A 16,004-nucleotide genomic window follows, 5' to 3' on the forward strand; every position below is an offset into this window, starting at 1 on the left:
GGTGAAGACCTTTCACTACGAAGATTGATGAATGTATTGAGAAAGCAATAGCTGTGTGTGGAGGGACCGGGGTGGGGGAGAGGGAAGGGATTGGGGAGTTTTTTTTTTTTTTAATAATAATATACTTATTTTTATTTAATATTTAATATTAATATTAATATAAAATTTAAATTTATTATTATATTTTTTGAAAGTATTTATGTATTTATATATATTTTTTGAATTTTTAAAAATTAAGATCAAATTGAAAATATTTATAAATTTTGAGAGTTAATTTTTAAAATTATGATTAAATTGATATAATATGTAAAAGAATAAGGGTTAAAATTGTTATTATATCAAAATTTTTAACTGTTACGTTAACTTGATGATTATGATTCTAATGGAATGACTAAAATAGCTGAATTATGTAACTAGGTACTTAAATTATAAAATTTTTATTTTAAAGTGCCTAAAATAAAATAAAATAAAACATAATTGGATGGGTATATGTATAGTTTATCTTATTTTTATTTAGGTTAGGTATATTACAACACTTTAATGTTTATTAAATTCAAAGGATTCCAAATCAATCCCATAAGCTCCACCTCTCAGCCCACTTTCCCAAAATAAATAATTAACTAATGAGAGAGTTAATTAAGCTGTTCCTTTGGTTAACTATCTTGCTTAGTTACTTAACCGCCTTTCTCTTACTCTACAAAATTCCTAACTGAAAAAAACAGCTTCAAATTTGTTCTCCTCTTGTTTCCTGCTATAGAATAGAAGTGAAGTGAAGGAGAAAGCTTCAGAGAACTAAATAGCACTGGAAAATGGAGGAGAAGATTTCGATGTCTTTGAAGAATCATGATTTTCGTTTCTTTATTTCGTCTTGATTGCTCTTTTTGTTTGTTATTTTGATTTGGAAAAAGAAAAAGAAAAAGTAAAGAGTTAAAAGCAATGGAGTCTCGAATGGATCATTACGAGATCATGGAACAGATCGGCCGTGGTGCTTTCGGCGCTGCCATTCTCGTTCACCACAAATCCGAGAATAAGAAGTAATTTTCTAATTTCTCACTTTCTGGATTTTTAATAATGCGTTAAATTTTGTTTTTCTATAATTTCCAGGTATGTACTGAAGAAGATCAGATTGGCGCGGCAAACGGAGCGTTGCAGGAGATCGGCACATCAAGAAGTTAGTTTAATTTGTTTAACTAATTCAATCTGTAATGTTAGAAAGTTTATGTTTTCCAGTTTATAACTTTGTTTGACTTTTGTGGAATGTAGATGGCACTTATATCACGGGTCCAGCATCCTTACATTGTTGAATTTAAGGAAGCTTGGGTTGAGAAAGTAAGATACGATCATAGGATACTACTTTTTTTTTTAGGAATCTCGAGTCAAAATCTACTTTTACTTAATAGTTTTTTTAATTTGTGACTGGCCTTTTTATGTTGATTTTGAGTTTTTTTACTGTAATGCAGGGTTGCTATGTTTGCATTGTTACTGGATACTGTGAAGGTGGAGATATGTGAGTTTCCTAGCTTGTATGGTGAACTTTGGTTCAGAGCTTTTTGTTCTTCAACATCAGCAATTTTTGAAATGTGTCAATATTGTTCCTTTTGTTGTTCCTTTTTAACAGTGCTGAATTGATGAAAAAATCTAATGGGGTCTATTTCCCCGAGGAGGTAATCTAATGCCTTGTTGATTTTACAAAGTTATTTTCTTCGTGAGTTATGACTTGCAAGTTAACACCCATGACTGTAAACGTTGTGCAGAAACTCTGCAAGTGGTTTGCGCAGCTTCTTCTGGCTGTTGAATATCTGCATTCAAATTTTGTTTTGCATCGCGACCTAAAGGTATTGTTTTAAATTTAGACTAGCCTTTCTGGTATCATAATGATGTATGGACTGACTTTGGCACTATATTTTTCAGTGTTCCAATATTTTTCTTACCAAAGATCAAGATGTCCGCCTTGGTGAGTTCGTCTTTTCCCTTTCCTTATTGTTTTTTACAGGTTCCTTCTCTCACATTTCATCCTTGAGCTATATTAGATATCCTACATAGTTTCATATTGTTATCAACAATTTTATCCCTGGTCTGTACTGGTTTAGGGGATTTTGGACTTGCCAAGACTCTGAAGGCAGATGATTTGGCTTCCTCGGTATGTACCATGTAATAAAATAAATTTTTTATATGCTTTTTGTTTTTAATCTTTTTCATCCACCTCCAAGGATGGAACAGATTTTTGGGTTCAATTTTCTATATTAAGCATTTAAGCTTATGCTACTAAGCTTAAAAGTAGAGCTTTGTTAATACTTGTTTTCTGTTTGCTGATACCTCAATTTTCCCATACGTTCTATAGCAAAAATCTTGCATCGAACCATGGTACTAATAAACTATCTAATTCATAAAATGCTCCAATTGTTGAGGAACTGATAGAATCGGAAATTAATATAATCCGGTGTGCCACAGCTTGCAAGATGATCATTATAATCAGAACAACCAAATGAACATAGATAATCACTTTTTTCTTCAAGGAAAGAATTAAAATGAAAAAAAATTGATTATTCTTTTTAGCTTATATTACAATTTAAGGGGAGGAGATGTCAATATTAAGTCTCAAACTTTGGATCTTAAGGTGCTAACTCAGAGTTTCAATCACTTGCTTTTTAGAGTTATTAAAAAATAAAAAATTAAAAAAAAATCAATTGTTAATTCTGGGATTGATGTTTCAGTTGCTGAAAAATTGAGAATACATACATGTATGCAACTTCCAGTTACCAAGCTTATATCTGACGGTTGGATAGATGTACTTTTGAATGGCAAGTATTATTATTATTGATAGTGGGTTGGGGAGGAATGTCTAGGGTTTGACATCACTACATCGATAGCTTAGATGACATCACCTTGCATTAGTAGTTTAACATAAAAAAAAAGAAGCTAAAAACTGCAAAAGGATATGCCATATTAGTAAGTGTACGAAGATGAACAGTATCTTTAGAGTTAGATTTGTACTCCTCAACCCCCAATACCTGATACTCGGAACGTTTGGACAAAAGCCAGTGGGAAGGAGGGAGTTGAAACTTGCATCTTCAACCTCCAATTGTGGGGGGCTTGACAATGACCACTAGTTTACAACTAGGCGTACTTAAGCCCTTTTATTGACGACCAACCATACTTGGACCATTTTCAGTGAAGACAAAATTTATATACCTTTGATATCATTTTTTTTCATTTGTTTATTTATTTTTCCTTATATAAGAATATGCTAATTCTTTGTAGTTTCAGTGCAATTTAATAGTTGTTTTATACATGGCTCAGGTAGTTGGAACTCCCTATTACATGTGTCCTGAACTGCTCGCAGATATTCCTTATGGTTTCAAGTCTGATATTTGGTCTCTGGGTATGTCTTTTCCTAAATATGTGTTTGACATGGGTAAATCTTTTTCTTTTTTAACCGCTTCTTGTTGAACAGGGTGCTGTATGTATGAGATGGCTGCTCATCGCCCTGCTTTTAAAGCATTTGTAAGAGTTCTCACATTTCTTTTGGTCGAATCTGTTTCTTGTATTCTGGAATGGGTTTACATTAACCCTTCTTTTAGGTGTAATTATATCCATTTTGGCAAGTAGCGTGTATTTCATTTGATATTATATTAAAACAAGAAAACTGTAAGAGTTCTAGTTTCTCCCTTTTATCTTGTTGTGGAATATTCACCATTAACAAATGTAGCAAAACTTTGTATCTGTTGTTTATCTTAATTAGGAACAAGCAGTAATCCTGTTCTAGGTTCATAACAGTTTCCAGGAATTAGTCAAAAAAAAAAAACAGTTTTCATGAATTCAATGCTCGTCTCTTTTAAACAGCGCTTTAAAGTGCTTATGGTTGTCTGCTTGACTGGTTTAAAGTAATGTCCTTCTCTCATTTGAGAGGTTTTCTGCAACTGCTAATTTTATGCTTCCACTAACCACGTAAATGATACAATTTTAATTTGAATAACTTTTATCAAACTTCTTGTTCTAGGACATGGCAGGGTTGATAAGCAAGATAAATCGTTCCTCTATTGGCCCTTTGCCTTCTTGTTACTCTCCATCCTTGTAAGTCTTAATGTGCATTTTAGAGCTCACCATTGTTTGTGTGCATGATGACCTGAGTATTCCGCATAATTTTTTATGCTCTACTAATGCTCTTATATCCTTGTCGGTTTTTCTTTTGCTTTTAATTATTCTTTCATATACCATGTTTGGACAAAGTTAAGGTCTCTAAATCCTCAGTACATGATAGTTAATTTGTTTAGTGTTACACACACAGGAAAACACTTATCAAGGGCATGCTAAGAAAGAATCCAGAGCACCGACCAAGTGTAAGAGTTTTTTGTTTAAAGTCTAAGAATACTTTTTCAAAAAAAAAAATGGTCTAAGAATTCTACATCTGCAAGACTTCGAAGTAACAGTTTGAATTTCAATCTTGATTAGGCATCAGAGCTTTTGAAGCACCCTTATTTGCAGCCATATGTTGATCAGTATCGTTCATCCTTCAGCTATCCTTCAACGAATTGCTCCTTGGATAAGCATATTTCCACTGGTCGTGAATCTCGTGATAATAGGAAAAATATGGCCGAGAGTCAGAGCAGTAATAGCTCATGCAGTGATAAAGATAGTTTACTTTCAAGTGACAGAAACACTGCCACAATGGTTTCAAATAGCAATAGTAAGGCCACTGACAGAGATTCAATTTCTAATGATGAAGAAGGAAGCACTGAGCAGCACCTGCCAAGTAAAGAAGAGAATGGCCCCATTGTTTCCACAGGCAAACTTGATGAAAAAGGAATGACGAAACCTTCTTGTATGGAACAGGGATCTAACGTTCAATCAAAGCAACCAAAAACCATCAGAAATATAATGATGGCTTTGAAAGAAGGGAAAGTAAGAGAAAGTGGTTCCCCAATGAGAGGCAGCCGTACAAAATCTGCAGGTGGGTTGACTCAAAGAAATAATGTAGAGGCATCACCCAAAGTTCTCAAACCCCCTGCTCCCAGTCCGAGTTCAAAGTCTAATGCAGATACACCAACTGTTGCTTCAACAAAATTGCCATTAGATTCTGCAAAAAGGATACCAGGATCACACCATTTGAAGCACCAGGTATGGCTTCCAGTAAGTGTTCCTATTTAAATCTATTATGTTATCAATATCCTCGCTTATTTTGCAAGATTCTGCTATCCAGTTACCTTTAATTGAATCCTCCCCAAAGGCCAAACCTAGACATGAAGGGATTCCTCAGCCTGCGCCTGGGACGCATGTTGCTGAAGATGGACTACCTTCTAAGCCTAGGCAAACAACTCCTCCTTCCAATGTTGCAAGAAGATCACCTATTACTGGAAGAATAAAACATGCTGAAAGTGATGTTTCAAATGGGGCAAGGAACGGACCAAAGTTAGGATGTAGTGAGATAAACCAGGAGTGTGAGGTTATTCCTTGTCAAATGCTTAATGGTCGCATTGCAAATGCTTCTAGGGGTGTAAAACCAGAGGCTGAGATAGCTCTAATGGCAGGTACCAAGGGGGCGCAAACAGATAGCAGCAATTCTGCCTCATCTTCAATCTCAATTCAAGCATTTGAGGTATGTGATGATGCAACAGCCCCTTTCATCGACATGACAGAACAGGTGCATGATCACGAGACAATCACCGACATGAAGAGCTTGGAATCATATCCACCATACAGCTCACCTGCTCTGAAATCAGACAAGCCTGAAGTTCTTTTGAGAGAAAGCTTTGGGTATGACCATAAATCAATCATGTCTTCAACTGAAGAGTCTGGTCCAACCAAGGATCTTTTTCATTTTAATTCAGTTGATGCAAAAGTGAGTCTGAATGCCCCTGTGGACCTTCCAGGCACGGTTTCAGAAGAAATGTATGTTCATAAAGATGATTCCACTTCAAGCTGGACAATTAGCAGGCATGATGCTTCATTAATTCAGACAAGTTATATCAACGATGCTCCTTTAAGCGGAGTAAATAGAAGGGATGGTCTCCTTATAAGCGACACAAGTAGTAGGGGTAACACCTCAATAAGGAGGCCGAGTAGCGGTGATGATCCCCCTATAAGCGTATTAAGCAGCTGGGATGATACCCCAATAAGCAGGTCAAGTAGCAGGGATACCCCTGTAAGGGGGCCAACTATTGAAGAAGATTTCCCCATTATCAGGTCAAGTATTAAGGACGAAACTGTGTCAAACGGACCTAGTAGCAGACTTGATATGATGCACCATTCAAATCTTTCTTCTGCATCCAGCAGCGATGACAAGTTCACTGTGATGGAACTTGTCTCATCAGTTGCAGGAAATATGCCTTGCAGTTCCCAACCGATTTCTTCTACCCAAAAGAACATACAGCCAGAGAAAAGAACAAATGAACACAACCCAACAATTGAAAAACCAGCAGTGACCTCTCCTCCGGTTTTCGATGATGTTATACATGTTATAAGGCATAGTAGCTTCCGTGTTGGCAGTGAGCAACCGGGGATGGAAAAAGCGGAACCAGGTGTGGATGTTGAGAATTTCATAAATGTAGTGAAAGATGAATTGAACATGAGAAACATGACTAGTCCAGTGACCCTTAAGTCACCAAGTTCAAAATCAATTGTTTCAGGTTATGGCGGTGTTAAAGAAGAAGATATTAGGAACTCCAATTCCTCATCTCTAGAATCTGGTTCAACAGAGGTGGTGAAGGAAGAGGAGACAGCAGAAAAAGAAACATTGGATGTCAAGTGTGATAGGCAAAGGGCAGAGGCACTTGAAGGACTTCTAGAATTGTCTGCAGAGTTACTGCAAAATAAAAGACTGGAAGAGCTGTCAGTTGTTTTGAAGCCATTTGGGAAAGACAAGGTGTCCCCAAGGGAGACAGCCATATGGTTGGCCAAGAGTATGAAAGGGATGATGATTGAGGACTGTCGACGGAGTTCATGAATCATTCTTTTTTTTTTTTCCTTTTACATATCAAGGTTGGCGGCCGGATCAATTACAATTAAACGCATTTATTGCCTGTTTCATGAATTACTGTTCCTGGGTAAGCTTTTATTGCCTGGTTTATTCACATTGATGTCGTAAATTGTAAGTGTTGGCTTCTTAATTAACCATTCATATCTCCTTTCACCATTCCCCACATGTATTTCTGAAAGAACAAATCAGATGCTGTGTTTTCACTTCAATTCTGTAATTCTTTGAGTGCATTTTATTGCTGCTGTTGTTGTACATAGTTGAAAATACGAACCAAGTAAACTTCTTCCTAGACACATGTTATGGATATGCTATATAGAGTGCAATTGTTGGTTATGGTTTTTATTAGTTATCTGAACCCATACGATTTGGGTGGGTAAAATTTGATTCGATTCGATTCGAACAAATTAAAAAAAAATTTAAATTTCGAGTTAATCGAATCAAGTTATTCGAGTTATTCGAATTATTCGAGTCAACTTGAATAAGAAATTTTGGATTTCGAGTTCGAGTCAAGTTAAATTTTTACTATTTGAATAATTCGAATAACAGGTTAGTATAAATACCGTTTTGATCTTTGTCAATTTTAAAAATGAGCAAATTGATCTCTCTTAACGAAAAATCAAAATAATTTTCAAAATTTGAAAATAATTTTTAAAATTCAAAATATTTATAAAAATTTTAAAAATATAAATTTTAAAAAAATATATCAAAAATTTAATAAAATAATAATTATAAAATCAAAATAAGGGACTAATTATTCAAGTTTATCATACTAAAATTTTTTATTATTATTTTGCTTTAAAAAAATTTCAAATATATATTATTTCAAATTTATGTGTTCTAACATGGAAATAGTTATATTGTACAATATTTTAATTTAATATTATTAATTTTTATAATTTAACTCAAAAGGTTTCACTCGATTTGATCGAACGCTCACCCCTAATTCGAGTTATCCGAAAATCCAAATAACAAAAGAAAAAACTACGTCGTTTTGATAAATGTTTACATTTTCTAAAGTTAAAAGTAAAAAATATCAAGTTACAAAGCTACGTTGTTTTGATAAATGTTTACCCATTAGTGTTACTTTTCTTCCTGAATTGCCCCACTCTCCTTTTTTCCTTCATTCAAAATTAATCTAAAAGTTTGTACTTTGTCTACTAGTAAAATAATCGATCTATGTAAACGGAACATTAAGTATAAATAATAAAATTCGTTAATTCGACTTGACTCGAAATTTTTTGACTCAATTTAAAAAAAATTCAAACTGAGTTCGGTTGTTAAAATATGATTCGTCAACTGGACTAACTCAAAATTTTTTGACTCGATTCAACTCAACTCGATTAAATACTTACCCTTAGATACGAGATCGCAATCCGCAATTACTGTCAGTAAAATTTTATTCAACGGTAGAAAAAAGAGATGTAATATTCTGAAACAAAAATCTTAAAAAAATAAACATTATTGAAGGGTAGAAAGGAGAGACCAAGGAGTAGGATAAGTTAGGTCGAGGGTGTTTTTATTTTGATTATCAAATTACATAAACTTTCAATTTCATTGTTATATTTTGATAATTCTCTATTAAATCATTAATGGGATGATAGTGTGATTTTTTTTAATTATACAATAAAATATTTTATTTTGAGAATTTATAAATTTTATTCTAATTTTAAGCTTCTATAATTATAAATTTGATTAATCTGATCATCAATGAAAAGAAAAAACAGATAGGTTATAATCAAATATAAAACATCAATTATGATAAATATCAAAAATGAAGAGAATCGAGAATAATGATTTTAGCAAAACATCCTACCCACCTTTGTTGAAGATGTTCGTGTGATGGCCGTCTCTTCAAGTATAGCTCTACATGAGTTTGGATTTAATCATGTTTTTTTATTCCATTGGTAATCTGTTTCTGTTAAAAATATGAAAGAAATATGAAAGAGACTGCTTTTATAGTTGTAGTTTCCTTGTGGATGAGGGAGAATTTAGGGGCCGCAGGGAATTTCTGCTATTTCACCCCCACTTTTGGTCACTGTTTAGGTCTAATAATAATTTCTGCATCAGACATCAAACCCAGGCTGTTTTAATGTCTAAAATAATAAAGGCAACCCATCGTCAAATATTATTATCGCTGTAAATTACAAAATACTCCAAACATATTATTTCATTAAAACCCCATGCATATGTAGTGGATACATTGGACAAACGATCGAGATGAGGACTCCCTTCTTTTCCCCATGAGTAGTTGGATCATCATTGATGTCAAACGCATATGCGTTTACCATTTACAATGCTACACTTAGGACTCGGCCCTGGCCTTGGCTTTGGGCTGCTATCCTTTTCTGCACCACTCAAACCCCACTTTGTTTTAACACTCAGACACATATACCATTAATATCTTACTATCAAAATACTCAATCTAGCATTTAAATGAATCACTTATTCAAATATAATCTTTACCCACAACTTACAGATTGAATATATTTAGATATCCTTTTGCATCAACACGAAAACCAAATACTTAATATAAAAAGATTACCATAAGCAATATATTAAAGATGCAATTTTAAGGGAATTCACTAACAAAATATCACAAAACACAAGGATGAAGATGCAATTTTAAAAAGATAAAAATTTTCTATAAATTAATTAGTAAGCAATTTGATCTTACTTAGGGCAACTAGTGGTCGAGCTGAGGCAGGTGCAGTGAAAATAGCAAGACTGAAAAGCAAGAGAATGCAAGCTATAAGAAATGCCTTCATTTTGGACATCATTAATTTCCTTCCTCTAGTTGTGTAAATAAAACATTCTTCCCTCCCCATTTTATAGGCAGTTCTAAATTCAGAGTTTCAACACAAAAGTCCTATGTCCTCAAATCATAAAACTATTTGCATGTCACCGCACACATTTGACTACAACATTTTTAATCACCCAGTTTTCAAATCTTATTCATTATAGAATGTTATCTTTTGGAATAAAAAATATTATTGTTTACCAATTTTTTAAACTTAATATCACTCTCAGTTTGAATATTACCTAACACATATAAAAATGTCCTGGTAAAAATTGAATCAAATTTCATTCTATTAATATACCCTATTCCTTTCCATGCTTTTCTAGTCAATTAAAATTTCTCTTTTGAGTTTGAGGTTTACTTCAATCAAATATAGCTCCTCACGACTTCGACGTCCAACTCCTACATCTCTTTTCTATTATTTTATTTGAATCTATCTTAAAATCGATATTACCTTAATTTTTCATTATCAAATAATTCTTATTGCCCAAATTAAGTACTTTTCGAATTGACCATTAAGGTCAAGCACATGTACTAAATTAGGATAGTAAAAAAATCTCAAGAAATTGAATATATTGATGTTCAACATCTATTTAAACGAAATCACTATCCATTTGCGTCAACACAAGGAGTAAAATATTTGAAATATACACAGCAATATTGACTATATTTAATACAAAACAAAAGGAAATATCCATTAATTAAAGAATAAGAAAATAGAAAGATGAAGAGTTTGCGTCAAACTGTCCCTTGACACTTTCCATTGTACAACATTTCTGAGTCAGTTTCAACAACACCATTTTGCTCTCACAGCAATAGCTTCAGCCTCAATTGGAGTATCAACTTGTCTAAAACCAGCCTACCCTGCAACAATCATTCCTCACAACAACCCCAATTCCTGCTCTTTCATTTAGTCCCCAGCCCCCATCACTATTAACCTTCACCACATCTCTTACAACACCCTTTCTCCTCTCTTTTATTAGCCAACCAAATCTCATTTAACATACATCTCATTCCAAGTTATGAAATCACCCATAAAACCCTTCAACCTCCAATCACATTCAACCCTTCTACTTTACACTTATTATTCGATAACCATGTAATAAAGAAATAGGCATTATAATGAATATGAATTTAATAAAATAAATTTAACAGTGTTAATAATTAGACTTACATCGTTAAAATCGAATAATAAATAGACTAAATTCCTTAAAATAAAGAGTATAAGGACTTAAAAAGCCGGTAAATAATTATGAGTAAGATATATATTGGGCCTAGACGGTTTGCCGATGAAGCAGCCCAAGCATAGTCCAAGACTACAATTCAATCTATGAAACCCAACAATCAAGATCGTCGAGATTCACATGGGCACCAATCATGTCTAAAAGTATTTTTTAAATTAAATTAGTTAAAAAGCAATCTAAATAGATAGCTTTTTAGTTAGTTTGAAAATTTTAAATAATAAATATTGTCTACAAAGGATTGTGGATCAATTTATTTACTATTAGTTTCTAATGTTGCGTGTGTTGTATGTAATTCTGCGCATGCAATTTTTAATTAATTATTGTTCATTGTTAATTTGAAAAAAATAAAAAAAATAAGGTAAAATAATATGCAATAATTATAATAATAGCACATGACAAGGAGCACATAAAAAAACCATAGTATTAGCAATTTATAAAAACATTTATCATAAAATTATATTTATTTCGTTATCAAATAAAATAATGTTCAACCACTGTTTATTTGATATTCCCTCTTCAAATAGTCATTGTTTTAATATTCCATTTTTTTATATTAATGCTAACAATTTTTATTGATATTATACGAAAAATTAATAAAATACAAACAAAATAACAAGACACCTCTAAAAACTTAAATAAAATAAACTATCAAATTTTTAATATATAATATGTTAATATTATTATTTCCCTTTTTTTCATTTTAAGTTCCCATTATCTAGAGTGAGTTTTCCGGCCTTTTCTTTCTGTTTCATGGATCGCTTATTCTTTTTTAAGTCAATTAATTAGTTAATTTTATTATTAGATTCCATTCTCTGTTATGATCTAAACTTGCAAATCATCCGCATATAAAATTATTGATGACAAAAGGGAAAAGAAAGAACCTACACTTTCAGTCTTTTGTCGTAGTAAGAGATGATAGCCACACATACTACCCAAGGCATATTCTTGTATTTTATTGCTTAAGAAAGAGCATTGCATTGCACTTTCTTTTCTACTTTTCACGGATGGGAATAAAGCAAAGTAATGCATTGGAAAAGAAAATCATTTTAAGATAGTGGTCATCACGTCGATTCAACCTAAAAAATGATTCTAAAATTTTGTCTAAATTCAACTTAAATAAAAATGTTAAAATTCGAGCTTGACTCGGTCCACATTATTTTTATATAAAAATAAATTTAAAGAATATACACTAAAAATATTAAAATAAATATTTTTTATGCAATTTATAGCAAGTAAATACATTTAAAATAGTAGCAAAATTAACAATAAAACAATAGTTATATAATATCCAAATAATAACAACAAAATAATAGTGATATAATAGCAGTGACAAAAAAGTAACAAAAAGCAATACATTTTTCTTTTCAAATTCAGTCTGAACCAAAAGAAACTTGGCTAAGACCGAACTTATTTAGAACATGGGTCTCGATATTTTACTCAAATCTATTTTCAAATTTATAATTTTCTCCAAACACTTTCGCTTTTCAAGTAGGTTAGAGATTTATATTAAGATTAATGGATTAATTATATTGTTTGCACAAAGGATACTTGGGAACCATATTTTCATATTGTTACCTATTGGCCTACATGTTTCCCTAGCCTTTGACGTCAAGGCAAAACAAAAGATTTTCCACTTGTTTCTTTTTTCTTTTTTTTTTTAACTTATAAAACTATTTATCCTTCTTTTCTTTTTTCTTTTCAACCACCATATTCTAACAATTTTGGGGTTTTCCCCATATTAATAATTGATTTATATATATTAAAAATGAAATAAACAGTGTAATCTCATTTAAGGTTAAACTTATTTATATTTATTTTTAAATTTTTTTTATCTAAGTAATAATATCTAATTGGTTAGTAATGCCATCAAATATAATTAATCTTAATTTAATTTTATAAAATTATCAAATGATCTACATTATATATTAAACACTTGATTAAGTTGGTGTCGATTAGTGTCATGAGTCAAATATTTTTATTTACAAAATAAATTATATTATTTTGAGAGTGATTTTATTATTTTTATATTTTATAAAAAAATAGAAGAATATACATATAATAATTGAACCTAATCCTCTATTCTTTTTTAACATTTATAGTATATAAACTACCTTAATATTTATTCATAAATTCAGAGGCTTTTTTAGAATAATTTCATATTTATTATTAAAATTTCACAGTTTAAATACATTCATGTTTTTCTTTTTTCTCCATATGCTCAATATTTTGCTTATGAATATCCTAAAAGTAGCTTTTAAAATTCTCTATACGTAATAATTTCTTCATTCAATATATAATGAATAAATTGCTATCAATTATTGCATTGAATTTAATGTTATTACTGTAGCATGGCAGGTCCATATTATATTTTATGTCTTGGTTTTTTTTTTAATGTAGTACATAATAAATTCATGTATATTATAATAATATTTTATCATATGATGTATATATAGCCAATATTTTTATTATTGTACGTCCATATACAATTACGAGTGTATTAAAAACCAAGCTATTCCTGCACCTGCAGTTTTAGTCCTTAGAGGGCAAACAATTTAATTCAATTACAATAGGCTTTTCCTGCAATCTCACTTCAACCACATGTGCCTAATTACTCAGATTGTAACAGACAAAAGTAAATGGTAAACTCAGCTTTTTATTTAATTTGCTCCTATCCGATAACCCTGTTTGGTGCATCATGCTTTTTTCCTCCTCCAACGGTATATTACAAATATAAATGAATAATTACTACATAAAATAATCGGTACAAAATCAAATTCCTAAGGAAAGAATGTAGGTTTGAACTTAGGAGACAACATTGTTAGGAAAGATGATCATAAATTGTAAAATAAATATGAAAGATATAAAAAAAAAAATAGTACAAAAGCACAAAAAATAAAGAACGAGACAGAACTTATACATGGCATGTGCATATTGTGAGGTTGGAGATGTACACATCACGATTACGTACTCAAAAATTAGGGACGAAGTCAAGAATACGATATTGAGGGGCGAGAATAAAATTTTTGAAAGTTTAGAGGCTAAAAATAAAATAAAGAAAAGTTTAAAAAGAAACTAAAAGTACTATTCAAGTTGAGAATAATTAAAAATATATAAAATATATTTTAATAGAATCTAATTCTTGGAGAAGAATTTTAAAAGAAAAAAAAGAAATGATACAAACCATGGACACTTGTATTCTCCTCGTAGAAAAAGAAATTCAATTCAGGGTTTCAAACTTTGTCTGCTGGGAATTTCTTTAAAAAGAAACTGTATAAGGAATTCATGTAATAATTAGGCTCAACCTTTGCTTCACATGTGGGTTCTCCATAATTGTACTGTTGCTTTTCTTAGCATCACTTATTGGTTTCAAAGAAGAGTTAGACTTGACCAAAATTGGGATGCAAGTATAGTGTAGTAAGATAAATGTAATAAGCATCCCATTTAATATTGTTTTTGCTTACAAAAAGTGGAATTTCCCAGCAGGAATGCACCCCAAGACAAGGTTGCACCAAACAAACACTCATTATGCACCATCCAATTCCCAATCATAAGCATACATCAACTTCATTTCCACATCAATTTAAGTGCCGAATGAATTAGATGATAATACTTTAATAAAAATAAAGTTATTGGCATTTATTTTTTAATAATACAATTATATGATTTTACATATAAATATTAAATTGTTATTATAGTCAACCATGATCATTAATATTTCTAGTACTTTATATATATATTTTTCATTTACAAGCTAAAAATCGAAACCTTACACCAGTACATATCTCTATATATCTTAAGTCATGTATCAATTATTTTTTTCTCTTGCTATCACCCCCTAAACCTTTCCCATCTCTTTGTACTTTCTGAGCTAGAGAGCTTGTCATCTCCACCAAAAGCAGCGTCTGTGCACCACCATGTCGGCCAAGGACTGCGGCCACCATGATGACGAGGAACAACTAGCCAAGCGCATAACGGTAGCCATTGTTGGGGTACTCGTCGTTGTGGGCATAATTATTTTCCTCGTATGGGCCATTCTCCACCCCGACAAGCCTCGCTTCATCCTCCAAGATGTCACCATCTACGCTTTCAACCTCACAACTCCGAACATGCTCACTTCCAACATGCAAATCACATTATCTTCCCGAAACCCCAACGACAGGATCGGCATTTACTACCAAAAACTCGACATCTTCGCATCTTACCATAACCAGCAGATAACTTTACCCACACTGGTACCCAGAACATACCAGGGGCATCTCGACGTCACTGTTTGGTCCCCATTTTTGTACGGAAATGCAGTGCCAGTGGCTCCGTTTCTGGAGGAAGGGTTGAGCCAGGACATGAATACCGGCATGGTGTTGCTGAACATCAAGGTTTACGGGCAACTGAAATGGAAGGTGGGGACTTGGATTTCGGGTCGGTATCAAATCAACGCCAATTGTCCGGCTTATATTTCCTTTACGGATCGAACTAAGGCGATCCAAGTTGGTTCGGCTATGAAGTATCAACTTGTGCAAACCTGCACTGTTGACGTTTCTCTTAACTAAGTTTATATTATTTTTCCATCCCCAAAAAATACTTGTGTCTTTATGACTTGGTTTTTTTAAATATAATAATTATATTATATATTCAGTAGTTTTGCTAAGACGAAATTTCTTGGAAAATTTATGAAGGAGAAGATTTGTGTGCTTTTACTTTTCTTTGATTCTTGTATGTCAATCCATTTTTAAAATTTAAAAACTGCAAGATTACTATTTTATTGTCATGTTCCATGCAAGCGCATAAATCAACTCAAGTAAGAATTGGGTAACTTAGAATCACTTTGGGGGTAATTAGTTGAGGACCAATTGGAGGTTCCATGAAAATATTGTGTAAAATTTTTGTCAATATATGCACATGTTAGATGCAATTAATAAAGCTGATGGGTCACCATGGGAATTGTTTTTTCCGGAAAGATCTAAGCCTCAAAAAAACAAAAGAGAAAAAG

The 16,004-nt window shown here is 32.2% G+C and overlaps 2 protein-coding genes across 3 annotated transcripts; both read left to right on the top strand.

Moving 5' to 3' along the window:
* The first annotated feature begins 515 nt into the window (after positions 1-515).
* Positions 516-7,316, top strand: LOC107906670 (serine/threonine-protein kinase Nek3). 2 transcript variants are annotated; one of them, XM_016833739.2, is made up of 15 exons: positions 594-1,034; positions 1,105-1,171; positions 1,264-1,329; positions 1,461-1,507; positions 1,619-1,664; positions 1,755-1,835; positions 1,912-1,954; positions 2,091-2,140; positions 3,301-3,382; positions 3,455-3,504; positions 4,001-4,074; positions 4,289-4,340; positions 4,453-5,118; positions 5,201-6,518; positions 6,627-7,316. In XM_016833739.2, the coding sequence occupies exons 1-15, from the start codon at positions 937-939 to the stop codon at positions 6,941-6,943; spliced, it is 3,057 nt and encodes a 1,018-aa protein (XP_016689228.1). In that variant the 5' UTR covers positions 594-936; the 3' UTR covers positions 6,944-7,316. The 2 variants fall into 2 exon arrangements, with proteins under 2 accessions (XP_016689227.1, XP_016689228.1); XM_016833738.2 differs by having other exon boundaries at positions 516-1,034; positions 5,201-7,316.
* A 7,409-nt stretch (positions 7,317-14,725) lies between these two features.
* LOC107906673 (NDR1/HIN1-like protein 12) lies at positions 14,726-15,707 on the top strand. Its single transcript, XM_016833742.2, has one exon. It carries the CDS (start codon positions 14,932-14,934, stop codon positions 15,562-15,564), a length of 633 nt encoding a protein of 210 aa, XP_016689231.1. The 5' UTR covers positions 14,726-14,931; the 3' UTR covers positions 15,565-15,707.
* Positions 15,708-16,004: the final 297 nt, after the last annotated feature.

This window comes from Gossypium hirsutum, chromosome D05, assembly GCF_007990345.1.
Source record: "Gossypium hirsutum isolate 1008001.06 chromosome D05, Gossypium_hirsutum_v2.1, whole genome shotgun sequence".
In the NCBI taxonomy this organism is placed as follows: Eukaryota; Viridiplantae; Streptophyta; class Magnoliopsida; order Malvales; family Malvaceae; genus Gossypium; species Gossypium hirsutum.

Excerpts from the sequence above, each read along its gene's own strand:
- LOC107906670 (XM_016833738.2), top strand. The coding sequence starts at position 937 with ATGGAGTCTCGAATGGATCATTACGAGATCATGGAACAGATCGGCCGT. Across the intron at positions 3,505-4,000 it reads GCCCTGCTTTTAAAGCATTT|GACATGGCAGGGTTGATAAG; the intron begins GTAAGAGTTCTC and ends TTCTTGTTCTAG. Across the intron at positions 5,119-5,200 it reads CACACCATTTGAAGCACCAG|TTACCTTTAATTGAATCCTC; the intron begins GTATGGCTTCCA and ends TCTGCTATCCAG.
- LOC107906673 (XM_016833742.2), top strand. The coding sequence starts at position 14,932 with ATGTCGGCCAAGGACTGCGGCCACCATGATGACGAGGAACAACTAGCC.